Source organism: Ceraceosorus guamensis, assembly GCF_003144195.1.
Source record: "Ceraceosorus guamensis strain MCA 4658 unplaced genomic scaffold IE81scaffold_188, whole genome shotgun sequence".
In the NCBI taxonomy this organism is placed as follows: domain Eukaryota; kingdom Fungi; phylum Basidiomycota; class Exobasidiomycetes; order Ceraceosorales; family Ceraceosoraceae; genus Ceraceosorus; species Ceraceosorus guamensis.
In genome coordinates this window covers 1-14,595 of record NW_020290183.1, presented here as the reverse complement: position 1 = coordinate 14,595, position 14,595 = coordinate 1, and the positions used below count along the sequence as shown (strand labels likewise).

General features: G+C 60.2%; 4 protein-coding genes across 4 annotated transcripts; 1 reads left to right on the top strand and 3 right to left on the bottom strand.

The window, feature by feature from the left end:
- Positions 1-3: 3 nt before the first annotated feature.
- IE81DRAFT_327150 (AAA-domain-containing protein) lies at positions 4-4,549 on the bottom strand. The gene is made up of 7 exons (XM_025515024.1): positions 3,764-4,549; positions 2,998-3,634; positions 2,262-2,904; positions 1,984-2,178; positions 1,523-1,870; positions 1,350-1,432; positions 4-1,248 (listed from the first exon to the last, which is right to left on the bottom strand). The coding sequence occupies exons 1-7, from the start codon at positions 4,458-4,460 to the stop codon at positions 432-434; spliced, it is 3,420 nt and encodes a 1,139-aa protein (XP_025365943.1). The 5' UTR covers positions 4,461-4,549; the 3' UTR covers positions 4-431.
- A 592-nt stretch (positions 4,550-5,141) lies between these two features.
- IE81DRAFT_327148 (hypothetical protein) lies at positions 5,142-8,674 on the top strand. Its single transcript, XM_025515023.1, has 8 exons — positions 5,142-5,840; positions 5,971-6,267; positions 6,377-6,465; positions 6,669-6,773; positions 6,976-7,028; positions 7,166-7,736; positions 7,815-8,190; positions 8,304-8,674. Exons 1-8 carry the CDS (start codon positions 5,226-5,228, stop codon positions 8,601-8,603), a joined length of 2,406 nt encoding a protein of 801 aa, XP_025365942.1. The 5' UTR covers positions 5,142-5,225; the 3' UTR covers positions 8,604-8,674.
- Positions 8,654-10,657, bottom strand: IE81DRAFT_75040 (hypothetical protein). Its single transcript, XM_025517603.1, has one exon. It carries the CDS (start codon positions 10,593-10,595, stop codon positions 8,703-8,705), a length of 1,893 nt encoding a protein of 630 aa, XP_025365941.1. The 5' UTR covers positions 10,596-10,657; the 3' UTR covers positions 8,654-8,702.
- Positions 10,658-11,711: 1,054 nt separating this feature from the next.
- IE81DRAFT_343742 (hypothetical protein) lies at positions 11,712-14,594 on the bottom strand. Its single transcript, XM_025515750.1, has 2 exons — positions 14,005-14,594; positions 11,712-13,915 (listed from the first exon to the last, which is right to left on the bottom strand). Exons 1-2 carry the CDS (start codon positions 14,416-14,418, stop codon positions 12,164-12,166), a joined length of 2,166 nt encoding a protein of 721 aa, XP_025365940.1. The 5' UTR covers positions 14,419-14,594; the 3' UTR covers positions 11,712-12,163.
- Position 14,595: the final 1 nt, after the last annotated feature.

Below are 14,595 nucleotides of genomic sequence, written 5' to 3'. Positions count from 1 at the left end.
GGGCTTGAGGAGGGGTAAAAGTCGCGAGTAGGATTTGTGCCTCGCAGAAGAAAGTCTCGAGTACCGCTCGCTGCTGCTGCTGCTAGCTGCACGTCTGCACGTCTGCGCGCTACCCCTCGTGAACAGCGACTTGCTCTCTTCGCGTCTATCGGTCGAGGATGCATGCATGGGGGGCAATGTCTCGCGACCGCGACCGCGACCGCAACTGCCTCTCCTTTTACGGAATCCAGCACCGGCAACTCGTGCAGACACGTGATGCGAACCACGATGGCACTCCTTGTCTTTAGCATACAAGAGACACGCTCGTCCGGCGTGTTCGCATTCGCATTCGCATTCGCATTCGCGTTCGCGCATCCCAAGCGAGCGGAGGTTGGTTGCCTTGCGCTCGCTCGCTCGCTCGCTCCCTCCTCGCACGCACGCACGCACGCGCTTCACATCAAGCTCTCCCTCGCCCCCACCTCCCTGCTCGCCTCCCCATCCGGAAATCTAGCCGCTCTTCCGCCCTTTTCGTCTCCCGCAAACTCTCCATACACGCCCCTCAAGCGTTCCCTCTCCGAAGCCGGCACGCTGGGCCGCGTGGTTCGGAGGGATTTGGAAATATGCGCGTCCGTTACGCCGGCGCTGGCGCTGGCGCCTGACGCTCCTCCTCCACTTTTTTCCCCCGAGCGAGCGCCGCCAGTGTGTGATGGAGCGTGGGATGTGCGGGATGCTAGGGTGCTGGAGAGGATCGTCTGCACTCTTTTCAGCTGGGCCATTCTCTCCGCTGCGCTCTTGATGTTTGTGCTCCCGCTCCCGCCCGCTTCGTTCAAGTCGACGAGTCGGATCCTGTCCATGTCCACATCCACCGTCTTGTCGCCGCCGCCGCCGCCGCCGCCGCCGTCGGCGGCAGGCCTAGGAGCGCGCTCGACGGCCTCGTGTATGGTCTCCAAATGAGCATTGTAAAGCAGCGCTTGCAGATCCGCACCGCTAAAGCCTTCCGTCTCCCTCGCCCACCGTTCCAAATCCACCTCTGCATGCAGACGGATCTTTTTCGCCACGGCTCGCAGGATATCCAATCGATCGTCGATGTCGGGCATATCGCACAGCAGGGACTTGTCCAGCCTGCCAGGACGCAAAAGCGCGCTGTCGATCAGGTCCGGTCGAGAAGTGGCGGCGAGGACATAGACGCCATCCAGTCCCTCTGCTCCGTCCATCTGCGTGAGCAGCTGATTCACCACTCGATCCGTCACGCCCGTACTATCGTGACCGCTGGGGGCGAACGAACAAATGCGCGCGTGCCAAACGAACAAGTCGCGTCAGCCCGTGCGAACACCTTGCGCGCTTTTGCGGACGTTTGCCAAAGGACGCACCGCTTAGGAGCAATGGAGTCGAACTCGTCGAAGAAGAGCACGCAAGGTTTGGCAGCTTGAGCGCGGTCGAACAAATCGCGCACCTGGATGCGTGGGGCACATAAGAAATCCCCCAGAGATTCAGCGCTCGACGCGACTTGACACGCACGCGCCCCCTCGCATCCGCCACTCACGCTCTTTTCGCTGGCTCCGATATACTTGTTGAGAATTTCGGGACCCTTGACAGAGATAAAGTTCAATCCGCACTCTTTGGCCACAGCGCTAGCCAAGAGCGTCTTTCCGCATCCAGGGTATCCGTAGAGCAGCAATCCGCTCCTCAATCTCAACGGGCAATTCTTGAAAATGGCCGCGTACTTGGTGGGCCATTCGAGCGTCTCTCGAAGCGTTTGTCGCGTCGCTTGCAGTCCGCCTATATCGCTCCAAGCTACGCTGGACGTCTCCAATTTCACGTCGCGCAGATTCAACGGCACGAAACCATGCTGTGCCGCATCGAAATCCGACATGCCAAGCGTCAAACTCGTCTGGCGAGGCGGGGGCGCGCGCGCGGGCGCGGGCGCGGAAAAACGAGCGCAGGCCGCAAGCGGGCGTATTGTCAGCTTCTACCACTGCGGCGCTCGCCCCAGTCACGCCTCACCTCGCTCTCCACTTTTGCGACGCGTATAGCAGCCTGGTGCGCGGCCCTCTCGACCAGATCTCGCAGATCCGCAGGACAGTACCCTTCCGTCTTTCCCGCCAGCTGCACCACATCCAGCGCAACGTGCTGCTGCTGCTGGCCCTGCTGCTGCTCTTTCATCTTGGCTGATCGCTCACGCACCAGTGCCCCGATGATCTGTCGCGGCGCGAGCGGTGGAATGTAAGCGCACGTCTACGCCCATGCGCGCGCGCGCGCGCGCGCTCGCCCGCCCCACTCACCTCTTTTCTAGCCTGCTTATCCGGCGTCTTGATCTGCAGCGTCAACTTGAATACGTGCGAATTAGCAAGCTCCTTGTGCACATTGCCGTTGCTAGAGCACAGCAGCAGCACGTTGCTCTCCCTCCTCTGCACCGCAGCCAGCAACGTCTCTGCCGAGAATCTAGCATGCGTTCCTTCTGCATGCTCCACCTCTGCCGGACAAACACGCTCCACATCGTCCAGCCAGAGCACACTGGGAGCGCACCAGGCAGCAGCATTGACCCATTCGCGCACTTTGCTGCGCAGAGCCGCTGGTCGGAGTTCGGAGTAGTGCGCGCAGTCGATGCGGATCGATGCGATGCCGTGCGCTTCCATGGAGCGGCACAAGGATCGACAGAATGTCGACTTGCCCGTTCCCGATGCTCCTGTAACGTGAAGCGCTCCGCTGGCTCGCGTATTCATCTCTGTCCCCCGACCTGCTTGGAGCGCTGCGAGGCGCTGAGAACGCAGCGCAGTGTAGAGATGGCTGTACGCGCGATCCATCAATCCGCTCATCCCAGACAGCTCCTCTTCCTCGTCACTCTCCACGACCAAGTCTGGCTCATCCAGCTCTGCGCTAGGCGTAGAAGGTCGAGAAGAAAAGCCAGGAGAAGCTGAGGAGAAGCTGCGAGGGAGCATCACGATGTTTGTGTGTGTGCGCGCGCGCACGTGTGAGCTTCCTTGCATCTCATGGCCCACCCCTTCCCCTTTCGCTCACCTGACCAGCTCCCAATCGCGCGCGCCCAGACCTTGCTGCACCGCCTTGCCCAGCACGACATTCCTATCGAGCACGTGCTCGCAGACGTGCCAGACGACCGATCGCGTAGGCCTAGCAGCCTGTCCATCCGCATCCGCATCCGCATCCGCATGCGCATCCTCTTTTGCCCCTCTTGCCTTGCCCACACCCGGTCGGACATGCGCGGCCGTGGGACACTTGACCAGCGTCAAGGCCGCCTTTCCGCACGTGCCCTCTTCGTCGGAGCCTAGAGCGAGGGAGAGGAGCTGGGCTGTGCGTCTGCTCACCCAGATGCATGTGGGTGGAGGAAGGGATGGCGTCGGGCTGCTGCTGCTGCTGCTGCCGCTGCTGCTGTTGCTGAGTTTGGCGGGCAGGATGCGATGCAGCTGCTTGGACAGCGTGGCGAGGGCTTGTGCAGCTGCGCTGGCTGACGAGCTCGGTGAAGCAGTGCCAGCGGTGGCGGTGTTGGAAGAATGGATGGCGTGGTGTTCTGCGGCTGCCGATTCCGCGGCAGATTTGCGCACGCGAGGAGCGACGATGATCTCGGTGTCTGTGGTCAATTTCACAGCTCTCGCTGCAGAAGCTCCATCGTGCGCCGCGCTGCCAGGTTCCGTCGAATCTGCGGGGTTGTGGTGGGGGGGGGGAAAGGGGTTGCGTGCGCGGACGCGTGTGTGTGTGTTTTAGCATTGGCGTTGTTGGCGTTGGCGTTGACTGCAGGCCGACTGCGGGCGCGCGCCACGCCACTCACCGACGTGGAAAGCGCAACTGGAATGGGCGCCTGTGCGCGTACCCAGCGCGACGTGTATCACGCTGCCGGTTTTGGCAGCCCTGACCTGTGCCAACAAGTGCTCCTCCACCATTCCAGCATTCGCGCTCAGCATTTCCCAATCGTCTGGCGTGAGCGGCGTGACTCGAAGACGTGTAGCGATGGGCAGAGGAGGCGAACGCAAGAGGATCAGGTGCAGCGTTTCGTGCGGTTGGAGAGGTGGGGAGAAGGATGCTGCCAAGAGCGGGGAGAGCGTGAGAGGTGGATGTGCGGGTGCGGGTGCGGGTGAGGATGTGGATGCGGATGCTGGTGCAGGCGAGGCGCTGGAAGTGGCAGAGGAGGGCAGACCGCTCCATCCAGCATACACCACATCCCTTCTCGTCGTTGTGTGGTGCGGGTGCGGGTGCGGGTGCGGGTGCGCATCTGCATGCTGCTGCTCATCTTTGCCCTCCCGCTCCCGCTCCCGCTCCCGCTCGCCCACCAAGCGGGTCAGTTCCAGCACGATGGATTGAGCTGCAATGTTGCGCGCCAGCAGCGGTTCGTACAGCAGCGAGGGGAGGTGTGCGAGGGAAGAGCGCAGTGAAGCGTCCAGCACTGCGCTCACTTGCGTCGCTTTCTTTGATCGCCGAGGTGCGTGGGCGGATGCGTGCGCGTGGGCGGATGTGCTCGGGTGCGACATGCTGGGGGGAAAACACTTGAGCGTGGGAGGGGAGGTTTGCGGTGCTGTGCTGTTGGCGGCGCTGATTGCGGTTGAGAAGAAAGGATGCGATGCGCGTTTGCGGTTGAGAAGAAAGGCTTAGCATTCACAATTGCGGCTGCTGCCTGCTTCTCATCTTGCACCGCACCGCACCGGCCAGCCCTCGCTCGCTCGCTCGCTCGCTCCGGCCGGCCCGCGTGCAAGCCGAATCAAGGGTTGCGCCGCCTTCTCGCACGATACAGTCACGAGTACAGAGTACACGGGCGGCAGCAATCAAGAATCATCATATGCAAGTCACGCGCGACTTTCGACTTGCAACTCCGCGGAGATGAGGGCATGGCACGCGCGGGCAGGCAGGGCATGCATATGCAAAGCTGTCCCAATTAACCGCACCGCACGTTCCCTTGCCTTGTCTGCCCCTCCACTTTGGGGGATGGCAATGGGATGGAATGGGATGGGATGGGATGGGATGGGATGGAGGTGCAATCTGAATCACGAATGTCAATCGTGAATGGCAATGAGGAGTCACGAGTGCGAGTGCGAGTGCGGGTGTGCGACGAGCGTAAAGTGACTGCGAATCGCGAATGCGAGCTCAAAAGAGTGCGAGTGATGAGCATATTCGCGCTCCCCTTTTGGTCTACACGCACCACCACCACCGCGCACCCACCGCGCACCACACTCACGACTCTGGATCCATCACAGCCCACAGCCCACAGCCCCCACCCAAGCATGATGCGCTGCTGTAAGATGTGGACACGCAACAGCGCGCCCTCTCTTGCGCTCGCCCTCTCGCTCGCCTTCAGCCTGGCCATCCTCGCAGTCGCATGCACAGCACAAGCCTCGCAAGCGATCCTGCGCAGCGACAGCGACAGCGACAGCGACAGCCTCGACTCCTCCTCCTCCTCCTCCTCTTCCTCTTCTCGCCGCGGCGCGCGTCCTTGGAGCTCTTCACCGCGCTTCGCGGTGGATTACTATCCCGCTCAATGGCACGCCTCTCTCTGGCACTCTGACGCGAAGCTCATGGCTCGCAGCAACATCACCCACGTCCGCATCTCCGAGTTCGATTGGGCCATGCTGGAGCCGAGGGAAGGCGTATTTAATTGGACCTTGTTGGATGCCTCGTTGGACGCGCTGCGTGCGCACGGATTGAAAGTCATCCTGGGCACGCCTACAGCTACGCCGCCCGCTTGGGTGGTGCGGCGGTACGATGTGCTGCCGAGGGATGAGTATTTGAGGCAGAGACATTTCGGAAGCAGACGTCATTACAGCTTCTCCTCGCAGCACTTTAGAAGCTTGAGCAGCAACATTACGCGCGCATTGGCAAAGAGGTACGGTATGCATCCCGCAGTGGATGCTTGGCAGGTGAGTCTGCATGGAGTGGAGCTGTGAGGGTGCAATCAGTGGAATTGGATGCGCGCGGTGATCGGCGGCACTCACGCCCCCGCACCCCCGCCCCGCAACCCCGCACCCCGCCCCGCCACGCGCAATCAAGCTGGACAATGAGCTGGGCTGTCACAATACAGTGCGCACATACGACCTGCACGCCACGCGCGCCTTTCAACGCTGGCTGGCGCGCAAGTACTCGGACGACATTGCCCTGCTGAACGAAGCGCAAGGAAGAGCCTTTTGGAGCGAAGCGTACGAGAGTTTCGAGGATGTGCGCGCGCCCAGCTTGACGGTGACGGAGGATAATCCGGCATTGCGCATGGATTGGTTGAGATTCAGCAGCGAACAGGTGGCCGAATTTGCGCGCGAACAGGTGGATGTCATTAGGCGATACTCTGATCGTGTGAGTGCGTGCGTGCGTGCGTGCGTGCGCGCGTGTGTGTGTGGGTGGGTGTGTATGCGCGCCACTCATCCTCTCTCCCTCACCCTCCCAACCTCGCACCGCACGCAAGCCCATCACCACCAACTTTTTCGGTTCATTCGAATTCGACCATCACGCTTTTGCCAAACGAACAGGCATCGACTTCGTCACGTGGGACTCGTGAGTAGGAGCGCGCGCGCGTGTGTGTGATGCGCGAAAAGGGAGAGAAAGGGGAAAAGGGAAAAGAGGGGGCGGGGCGGGCGAGGCGGGCGAGGCGGGCGAGGCGGGCGAGGCGGACACCTTTTTTCGAACTTTCTGCACCCAGCAGCCCGCTCAATAGATGCCCCGCCCCGTCCCGCTCCGCATCCGCATCCGCCATCCAGGTACCCGCTAGGCTACACCGAGGCTACACCGTGGGTCAAGGAGCAGGACAAGATCACCTTTGCCAGGACTGGAAGACCCGATGCGCAGAGCCTGCATCATGCCATGTGAGTTCGCTCACACTCCGACTCGAGGCCAGACCAGGCGAGGCGAGGCGAGGCGAGGCGAGGCGTGTGCAGGGATGAAGAGCTAGCTAGCTGGCTGGCTGCCCATGCAGCCTGGTCGGCAACAGGCACGCACGCACGCGCGCCCGCACGCTCGCTCGCTCTCATCGTGCTCACGCTCCACTCAACTTTCCCACACCCACAGCTACCGAGGCGTAGCTGGTGCAGCACGTGGTCAAGCGAGCGGCGAATGGGGTGGTGAGTTGGAAGCGAGCGGGGGGGTTAGCTAGCGATTGCCCATTGCGCTCGCTGCGACGGGGTCCATGCTCACATTTCGCATTTGATCTGGGCCAACGACGGGACCGCCTTGTCCCTGCACGCGTCGCGCGCGCCAGTGATGGAGCAGCAACCAGGACCAGTGAATTGGGCGCCTGCCAATCCCTCTCCTGCACGAGGCATGATCCGACTATGGTTGCTCGAAATCTTTGCGCACGGAGGATCTCTAGCGAACATCTTCAGATGGAGGCAGGTCCCCTTTGCTCAGGAACAGATGCACGCTGGCATGATGCGACCTGACAATGTGCCGGATGCGGCTTGGCACGAACAGCAGGCGGCGGCGAGGGATGTGCGGGCGATGGAGCGCGAGGGTGTTTTGAGTCGCCGACCCGGCGGCGGCGATGGGGATGGGGATGCTGCTGCTGCTGCAGAGGAGCATCCCCTGCGATGGACTTTGAACAGAACGACGCCCAAAGTGGCCCTCGTCTTGGATTATACGGCGCCCATGCTGCTGGAAGTCAACCCGCAAGGTGGCAGGTGGGATACCAACACGTTCAAGGATTACGCTTTCCAGTATCCCGAACTGCTTACGGAGTGGTACAGCGCGCTGCGTCGATTGGCGTTGGATGTGGATGTGATCGGACCGGATACGTCGCTAGCGAATTACACGCTCGTCCTTGTTCCTACCATGTGAGAGGTGTGGGCTTGCTTCCGGCGCCGTCATTCCAAGGCCCTTTGCTCACGCGCTCCACGCGCGCGCACCCGCAGGCCCATCATCTCGTCCGAATTCGACCAACACCTAGCAAATTACAACGGAACGGCAGTCTTTGGTCCTCGCACAGCATCCAAAACCTCCAACGTATCCATTCCACACGGACTAGCCCCGTCCAGCGGAGCCTTGCGGGATCGCATGCCGCTAAAAGTGGTGCGCGTCGAATCTCTGCGCAAAGGGCTCGACGATAGCGTCTCGTTGCAGCAGCAGCAGGGGGCAGCAGCAGCAGCAACGTATGCCGTCGATACGTGGTCCGAATGGCTCGAGTGCGAACGGGACAATGTGCGAGCTAGCGAGCCTTCGCCAGTCTTGTACCACACGTATCGCGCGGGAGAAGCAGCTTCGTGCGAGCACATCACGTCGGACGCAAAGGTGCGTAGCAGCAGCCCACATCTATAGCCCCCCGCTTCAAACACACACGTTCACGCCGACAGAGAACGCTCACGCTCACGCACACGCCTGCCTACCCCACTCAATCAACGCAGCACACAATCTACCTAGGCTACTATGCCCGCTCCAACTCTCTCATCCCCCTCTTTGCCTCTCTCGCCGCTCGTCTGCGCATCCAAAACGTTCTGGACCGTCGACCTAGCGCATCGGAAGATCTGGGAGAGTACGTGCGACTCGCGAGGTACGCTGATACGCTCTTTGCTTTCAACTACGACGACAAGAGGACGCGAGAGGTGCTTGGTGTGCCGAGCGATGCGATCAGCATCTTTGGGCAAGAAGAGCAAGAGGATCACACCATCGGTCCTGCGGGTGTTCGCGCGTGGAAACTGTCCTAGCGCACGCGCGGGCGCGCGGGCCGCCAGATCGAAAGCGGGCGTGGATCTGGAATGCATACATTTCGCCCCCCATACGCTCGACTTCGATGGAACGCCGCCTCAGGGCAAGTGGATTCTCGGGGGCGTACGCAGCAGGTGCTGGATCCAATCATGCTCATCGTGCACATCTATAGCATGTTGCTGCTCCTGCGCGGCAAGATGATCGTGAACCTGTGCAGGCTCAAGCTCTGCTCCTGCTGCTGCTGCTGCTGGCAACACGCGCCAAGCCCATTCTGGCGAATGATGCCAAAAGTCGCTCGAATGATGCCGCTCTGCGCGGGTGAGTGCATCGGAATGCGGATGGGAGAGAGGAGGCGAGGGAGCGTACCGATGCAGCCAATCCTGCTGCTCCAACTCTGATTGCGCTACTGTTGCAGCAGCTTGCCCTTCTCCACCCGGCGACGCAGAGTGAGGGCGCTGGTCGTTCGTGTTGCTGTGCTCGCGAGCATGCCCTCCTGGAGTGTGCAGTGCGTGCGCCTGCTCTCCCTCCGTCTGGGCCGTATCTGGAGAGGCGGCGGCTGCGTGAGCAGCCGAGTCGACAGTGGGCGGACTGTTGGACGCCACGGCGTCTCCCCCGGAGCCGGAGAAGCTCACTGCATACCAGCGCGAGGTGTGCGCCGCACCGGTATGGTGGTGCGTCTGATCTGGCGCTGCGCTTGCTGCTCCTGCTGGACTTTGCAGAACTCGCGTTGCGGAGGATGCTGCGGAAGGTGCGTCTCCCGTCTGCTCCGCTCGCGTCACCCCAGAACCGCTAGATTCACCAGCGCCCCCAGAAGGCGTCGTTATCGCATGCTCCCCATCTGCTCCTTGCGCGCCAAGTACGCGCGCAGGCTCGATGCGAATCCTCCTTGTTTGGCGTCTAGGTCGCTTGGTTGCACTATGATGCCGCTCCGGCACGCCTGTCTCGCTCAGATAGAATCGGGGAGATGCGATGGGACGAGCCATGCTGGTGATACGGTGTGCCGGAGCCTCATCCTCAGCCACGTGCGCAGCAGCCACTTCTAGCCTGGTCCGAGTCTTGTCGTGCTTGGCGCGTTGATTGGGATCCCACGAAATCTGGACGCGCGGTCCGTTCAGATTGTTGCCCTGCGGCGGCTTGACGTCCCCGATCGGCTTTGCTCTAAAGTGCTGGCCAGCGTCGCGCATGGTCATTCCTTTGTCAGGATACATGCGGTCCAAGTCGGTCCGACTGGCATGCACGTGCGCTTTGGGTCCGGGATCCGTCGGATCGATGATCCTCCAATTCCTCAGGAACCTCGTGCCCGGCTTTTGATAGATCTTGTGTCCCTTGTACGCGATGCCCGTGCTCGAAAACCCACCGCCTGCAATCTTCGTGTAGGTCTTGTGCTTCTTGCCTCCAGCTTCCTTGTACAACACAGCTTCAAAGTGCGGCACCGGCTCATCAGGTCGAGAGTTGAGCCCCTTTACAATCTGTGCGCCGGCCGCCGCGAAGTCCGAAAGCCGAAAATCAGGGCTCCCCGCGACACGCCGCAGACACTCGATGCCGCCACTCACCGTCACCTTTGTCGTCTGTGGATGGTATTTCTGCGCATAGTGCTTGACGCTGGCGCCAATGACGTCGATGTAATCTTTCTCCGATAATGGCCTTGCGCTCACATTGATCTCACGGGTCTCTGCAGAGGGTATCGCGGCTTGAGCGTCATGCGAAGCGGGAAGCATCCTACCGCTTGCTGGAGTGTTGGTCAGGTCCTCGTACAAGCGAGTCGATGGTCGCGTAGGATGAGGAGGTGAGCTACCCTTGCCGATACTCTCGTCGGTGACGCTAACATCTCTGAACCACGGCGCAAAGGTCCTGGCGCGCGCGATGTTCGCATCGGGGGAGCGGTAGTAAGCGTCGAAATTTTCGGTACGATGTCTGCTCCTGACTGCCGTCTCTGGTGCGAGAAAGATGTGATGATCCTCGTACGGCACGCCTGCGCGCTTTCTTCCCATCAGCGTACGAACCCTCACCACGTTGCAAAAGATGAAAGGTGACTCACCCTTGGATGTAATACCACCACCCGGTATGATCTGATCGCCCTTCCACACCTCGGCCTTCAAATGAACGAGCGGTTCGTGGAGCGTCTTTCTGAATGAGCTCTACACCTGCGCGTACGCGCTCGCGACTCGTATCAACATTCGACCCCTTGCCGCTCCGACGACTGCACCCACACTCACGCGCATATGCGTCGCATCGGGATGAAAGTGCTGCTGGTAATGATGAGCTGCCACTCTGATCGTATCTTGACGCACTCTGCCTTGAAGGTATACCCCATCAAACGCGACGTGCAGACCATGGACGCCGTGCAGCGGTGCACCAGGCATCCTTTGAATGCTGCTAGCGTCGAAATTTGGGTGACCTGCATTCGAAGGGATGAGGTGCTGAGCGGGCAAGTCTTTTTGACGTACGACCGTCGTCTCTATGCGTTCTTGCTTGCGTCTCGCATCGATCTTCCATTGCTTGCTAGGCGAGTCAATATGTGATTCGTCAACGCTGCCTTTGACATACTGTTGCAGTGTTGCAGGTGCACCACTGCCATAGAGAGGCACGGCGCTGCAGAGCGCAAAGACCGAGGTTGCGAGGAGCAAATGGCAGTGCCAGCGCGTCGCTCGCGGGTCCGCCATGATGATCGAGAGAGGGGAAGAGCGATGGTCTCATCTTGTGGGGAGCACCGGCTACGACAAGCGACAGTCCTTTACGTGACTTCTCATCCACATACGCCGCCCCGCTGCAGAGACTGCAAGCAGAAAGCAAAAAGTCACCGCGACAGCGTGATAGCATGGTGGCGGCCTGAGACGGGCACCCAAAAAAATCCCTCCGCTTGTGTCGCGGTCGCAAAGTTCGATGGATGGATGAGTGGCTCGATCGAGGAGAACTTGAGAATGCGATCGCGAGCGGATCGCATTTCGTTCATGTCTGCTACGATGCAAGACGTTTTCGAGATAAGCCAAACGCGTATTTCGGCATCGCGCTCATTGGCTTCAAAACACACTTTCGCTCGGTGGCGAGATGCGTGACTGCGGCCCCACTGACCACCTCTTTTTTCAAGAACTCGCTCTTTGCTGATCGTGGTGGCGCCCCAGCGGCAGCGAAAGAGGTGCGCGAAGAGGGTGTGGCGAAGCTCTTATCTCTTTGTGGGGGGCACTATCATTGTATGACGGACTGCAGGTTCACTGAGCATGAACATGCGGGAGCTTCGTCCAGCGCATGAAGGGACCACAGTCGACGTGACAAGAAGCTCTGCTACGCCGACAGCCACTTCACTGCCGATCGCCAGAGGGATCGGCAAATTTCGCGGGGACGCGCGTAGCTGCTGCCACAGATGAAGGTGTGCGATCGATCGATGGGATTTTTGTTTTTTACAATGGTGCAATGGATTCGTGCAATTGTGAATCTCGACGTCATTCCTGACCCGCCCGCGCGCGCGCCTTAACATTTTCTCCTGCATTCTCGGCGCCGCTTCCGGACTTGGAGCTTTAGCTCCCCGTCTCGCGTCTCGCTCGCAGCCACAATGCACAGACTACGGCAGGTGCATCCTCGGAGGAGTCTTGAGAACGCGCGATATCCAATCTTCCGTAGAGGCAGAGGCATCGGAAGAGGCGGGCGAGTGCGCGAGGTATGCTTCGTCCACAACACGCTCGCGATTCGGACTCGTGGCAGCATGCGCGTGCTGCTGGGTGTCAAGGGTGGAGTGCGGCGGAGGGCTTATGTGCGCAGCAGCGGCGGGCTGGATGCGCAAGATGGAGGGATGCGAATCACCGCGCTGGTGCTCGGTGTCAATTGTCGAGCGAGACGGATCGCCTTGCGCATGATTCGTGGCTATGGCGATGTGGTGGAGCAGCGGCAGCGAATCCGTGTGCGCGTGCTCGGTGCCAAAGATGGATTGGAAGGGGAAATGCACGTGCGCATGCTCGGCTCCAAAGAAGGTGTGCAGCTGGTGCATCGCATTGTGCTCGGATGGAAATGTTTGTTGTGAAGGATGCACAGACGCACGCCAGTGCGGCAAGTGCTCGTGCTCGTGCTCGTATCCGTGCCTGTGCCCATACCCGTGCTCGTGCTCGTGCTCGTGCTCGTGCTCGTACAGGGTGTTGCCGGAAGGCAAAGCTTCTGGCAAAGGAGGCAGATCGGTCGGAATTGTGTTTGCAATCGCGTGTTGTTGCCCAAAGAAGCGATGCACCATGTCCAGGTTGTGAGCGACAAGACGATCAGAGCTAGATGATGCTCTTACAGAAGAGGCGTGCACCTTTGATGGTCTTTCGGGACTAAGCTCGCCGGAAAGTCCGAGCATGCTCCGATGAGAGTCTGATCCCGATGTCGATGCCGACGATATGCTCAGTCCAGACCTAGACTCATCGGGCAAGGTGTCGCGCGATGGTGATGTTGCTGAGGAAGGCGATGAAGAAGCAGCAGCAGCGGCGGAAGGGCCATTCAGCCCCCTCATCATTTCCGCCCTGGAAGGTCTTCCTCTTTTTTTTCGTGGATTTGTAAGCCACTTTCCATCCTTGTGCACGCCCACATGAGGTCTTCCCCTATCCCTGTGCAAGCCGAGGAAGCGAGGGTGGGATCGCCAGAGATTGGGATCGTGCGCATACCTGACGCTCGACTCCAAGATGGACGGCTTCTCCTTGAGCGCTTCAGCGATCTCCTGCTCGCTCGGCGCACCCTCTATCTGCCGCCATGGAGCGGGAGCCGCTGAAGCTTTGTTCGGCTTTTCTCTCGTGATGCTGTTGAGCTTCGATGGCACGCCAGCCTGAGCCTGCGCCTGCGTATGTGCCGACGGAGCGTCGGATTGCAAAATCTGAGGGTGGAGTCCCTCAAGAGGGGCAGCTACCCGCTCGGCCTGCGCATTCGGCGCTGTCGATTCGAAAAGCGTGTGTGCTCGTAAAGACTTCTTGGGCGCTTGACGTTTTCGCTCCTGAATGGGCGAGTGCGAAGGAGCCTTTAGGGTCCTGCCCTTCATCACGTGGCCAAGGTAAGCCTGATGATGTTCGAACGACTCGTTGCTCGCATCATTGTTGGGAAAGAGGTGATCCAAATCGGTCCTGCTGGATCGAACATGCGCCAACGGCCCGGGATCGACGGCGGCGACGTTGAGATTTTTGATCTTGAAGCTCGTGCCGGATTTTTGAAAGACGTGATGCAATCCTGAAAAAGCTTTGCCTTGGCTGGTGAAGCCGCCGCCTGGGATGGGATACCTTTCTGCGTCGTACATCTTCACCTTGTAGTGCGGCTTTGGCTCATCTTTTGACAGCGAGGTCAGACCTTTGACCAGCTGCAACGTCCGAAGCACGCGCACGAGCACGACCTGTTCGCATCAGCAGTCGACGTGTCATTCCGCTTCGCTTGATCGGCCGCACTCACCGTAACGCTCCTGGCTTCGGGATGATACTTTGCCGCGTAATCGTGCATGCTGTCCAACGTCACATCGTAGTAGTCTTTGGAGGTGATGCGCGTGCCGCCCACTTCCAATTCGTGCGCTCTGCCCACCGCGTGCGGTATTCTGGCCGCTTCGGCAAGCCCAGCAGGCAAGATCCTACCGCTCGCCGCTGTTCCTGTCAATTTGGCAAAATGCTGAATAGAAGGTCTCTGAGCATTAGGAAGCGTCTTTGCTCGCATCCGCCCCTCCCAGCCCTGCACTTTGCTATCCACAAAGTGCGGCGTGTAGATCTTGGCCTTTTGGCCAGGCTGGTGCTCGTCCGCGTCGAAACGCATGATGGTAAAGTGGCGACCATCCTTGGCCATCATGCGGCCCGTGTCGCTTGTACCGGGTGGCATAAAGATGTGGTGTCCGCTGTAAGCTTTGCCTGTAGATGTGATGCCCGCTCCTTCCAGCGGTCGTAGCCCTTCATACACCAAAGGCTCGCCGTGCCATACCGGCTCATCCTCTGTGCTTCTAAAGCGAGAAGGAAACTGCGAAGCGGAAGCCAAGCAAGCGAGATGAGTTCCCGCCGG

What these genes read in the sequence shown, in the direction of transcription:
- IE81DRAFT_327150 (XM_025515024.1), bottom strand. Translation starts at nt 4,460, where the DNA reads ATGTCGCACCCGAGCACATCCGCCCACGCGCACGCATCCGCCCACGCA. An exon ending in CGCGATTGGGAGCTGGTCAG is followed by an intron (nt 2,905 to 2,997) that starts GTGAGCGAAAGG and finishes GCTCCCTCGCAG; the next exon opens with CTTCTCCTCAGCTTCTCCTG. An exon ending in TCGCAAAAGTGGAGAGCGAG is followed by an intron (nt 1,871 to 1,983) that starts GTGAGGCGTGAC and finishes CCGCCTCGCCAG; the next exon opens with ACGAGTTTGACGCTTGGCAT.
- IE81DRAFT_327148 (XM_025515023.1), top strand. Translation starts at nt 5,226, where the DNA reads ATGTGGACACGCAACAGCGCGCCCTCTCTTGCGCTCGCCCTCTCGCTC. An exon ending in TTAGGCGATACTCTGATCGT is followed by an intron (nt 6,268 to 6,376) that starts GTGAGTGCGTGC and finishes ACCGCACGCAAG; the next exon opens with CCCATCACCACCAACTTTTT. An exon ending in GACTTCGTCACGTGGGACTC is followed by an intron (nt 6,466 to 6,668) that starts GTGAGTAGGAGC and finishes TCCGCCATCCAG; the next exon opens with GTACCCGCTAGGCTACACCG.
- IE81DRAFT_75040 (XM_025517603.1), bottom strand. Translation starts at nt 10,595, where the DNA reads ATGGGAAGAAAGCGCGCAGGCGTGCCGTACGAGGATCATCACATCTTT.
- IE81DRAFT_343742 (XM_025515750.1), bottom strand. Translation starts at nt 14,418, where the DNA reads ATGCCACCCGGTACAAGCGACACGGGCCGCATGATGGCCAAGGATGGT. An exon ending in CCGAAGCCAGGAGCGTTACG is followed by an intron (nt 13,916 to 14,004) that starts GTGAGTGCGGCC and finishes CGGACGTTGCAG; the next exon opens with CTGGTCAAAGGTCTGACCTC.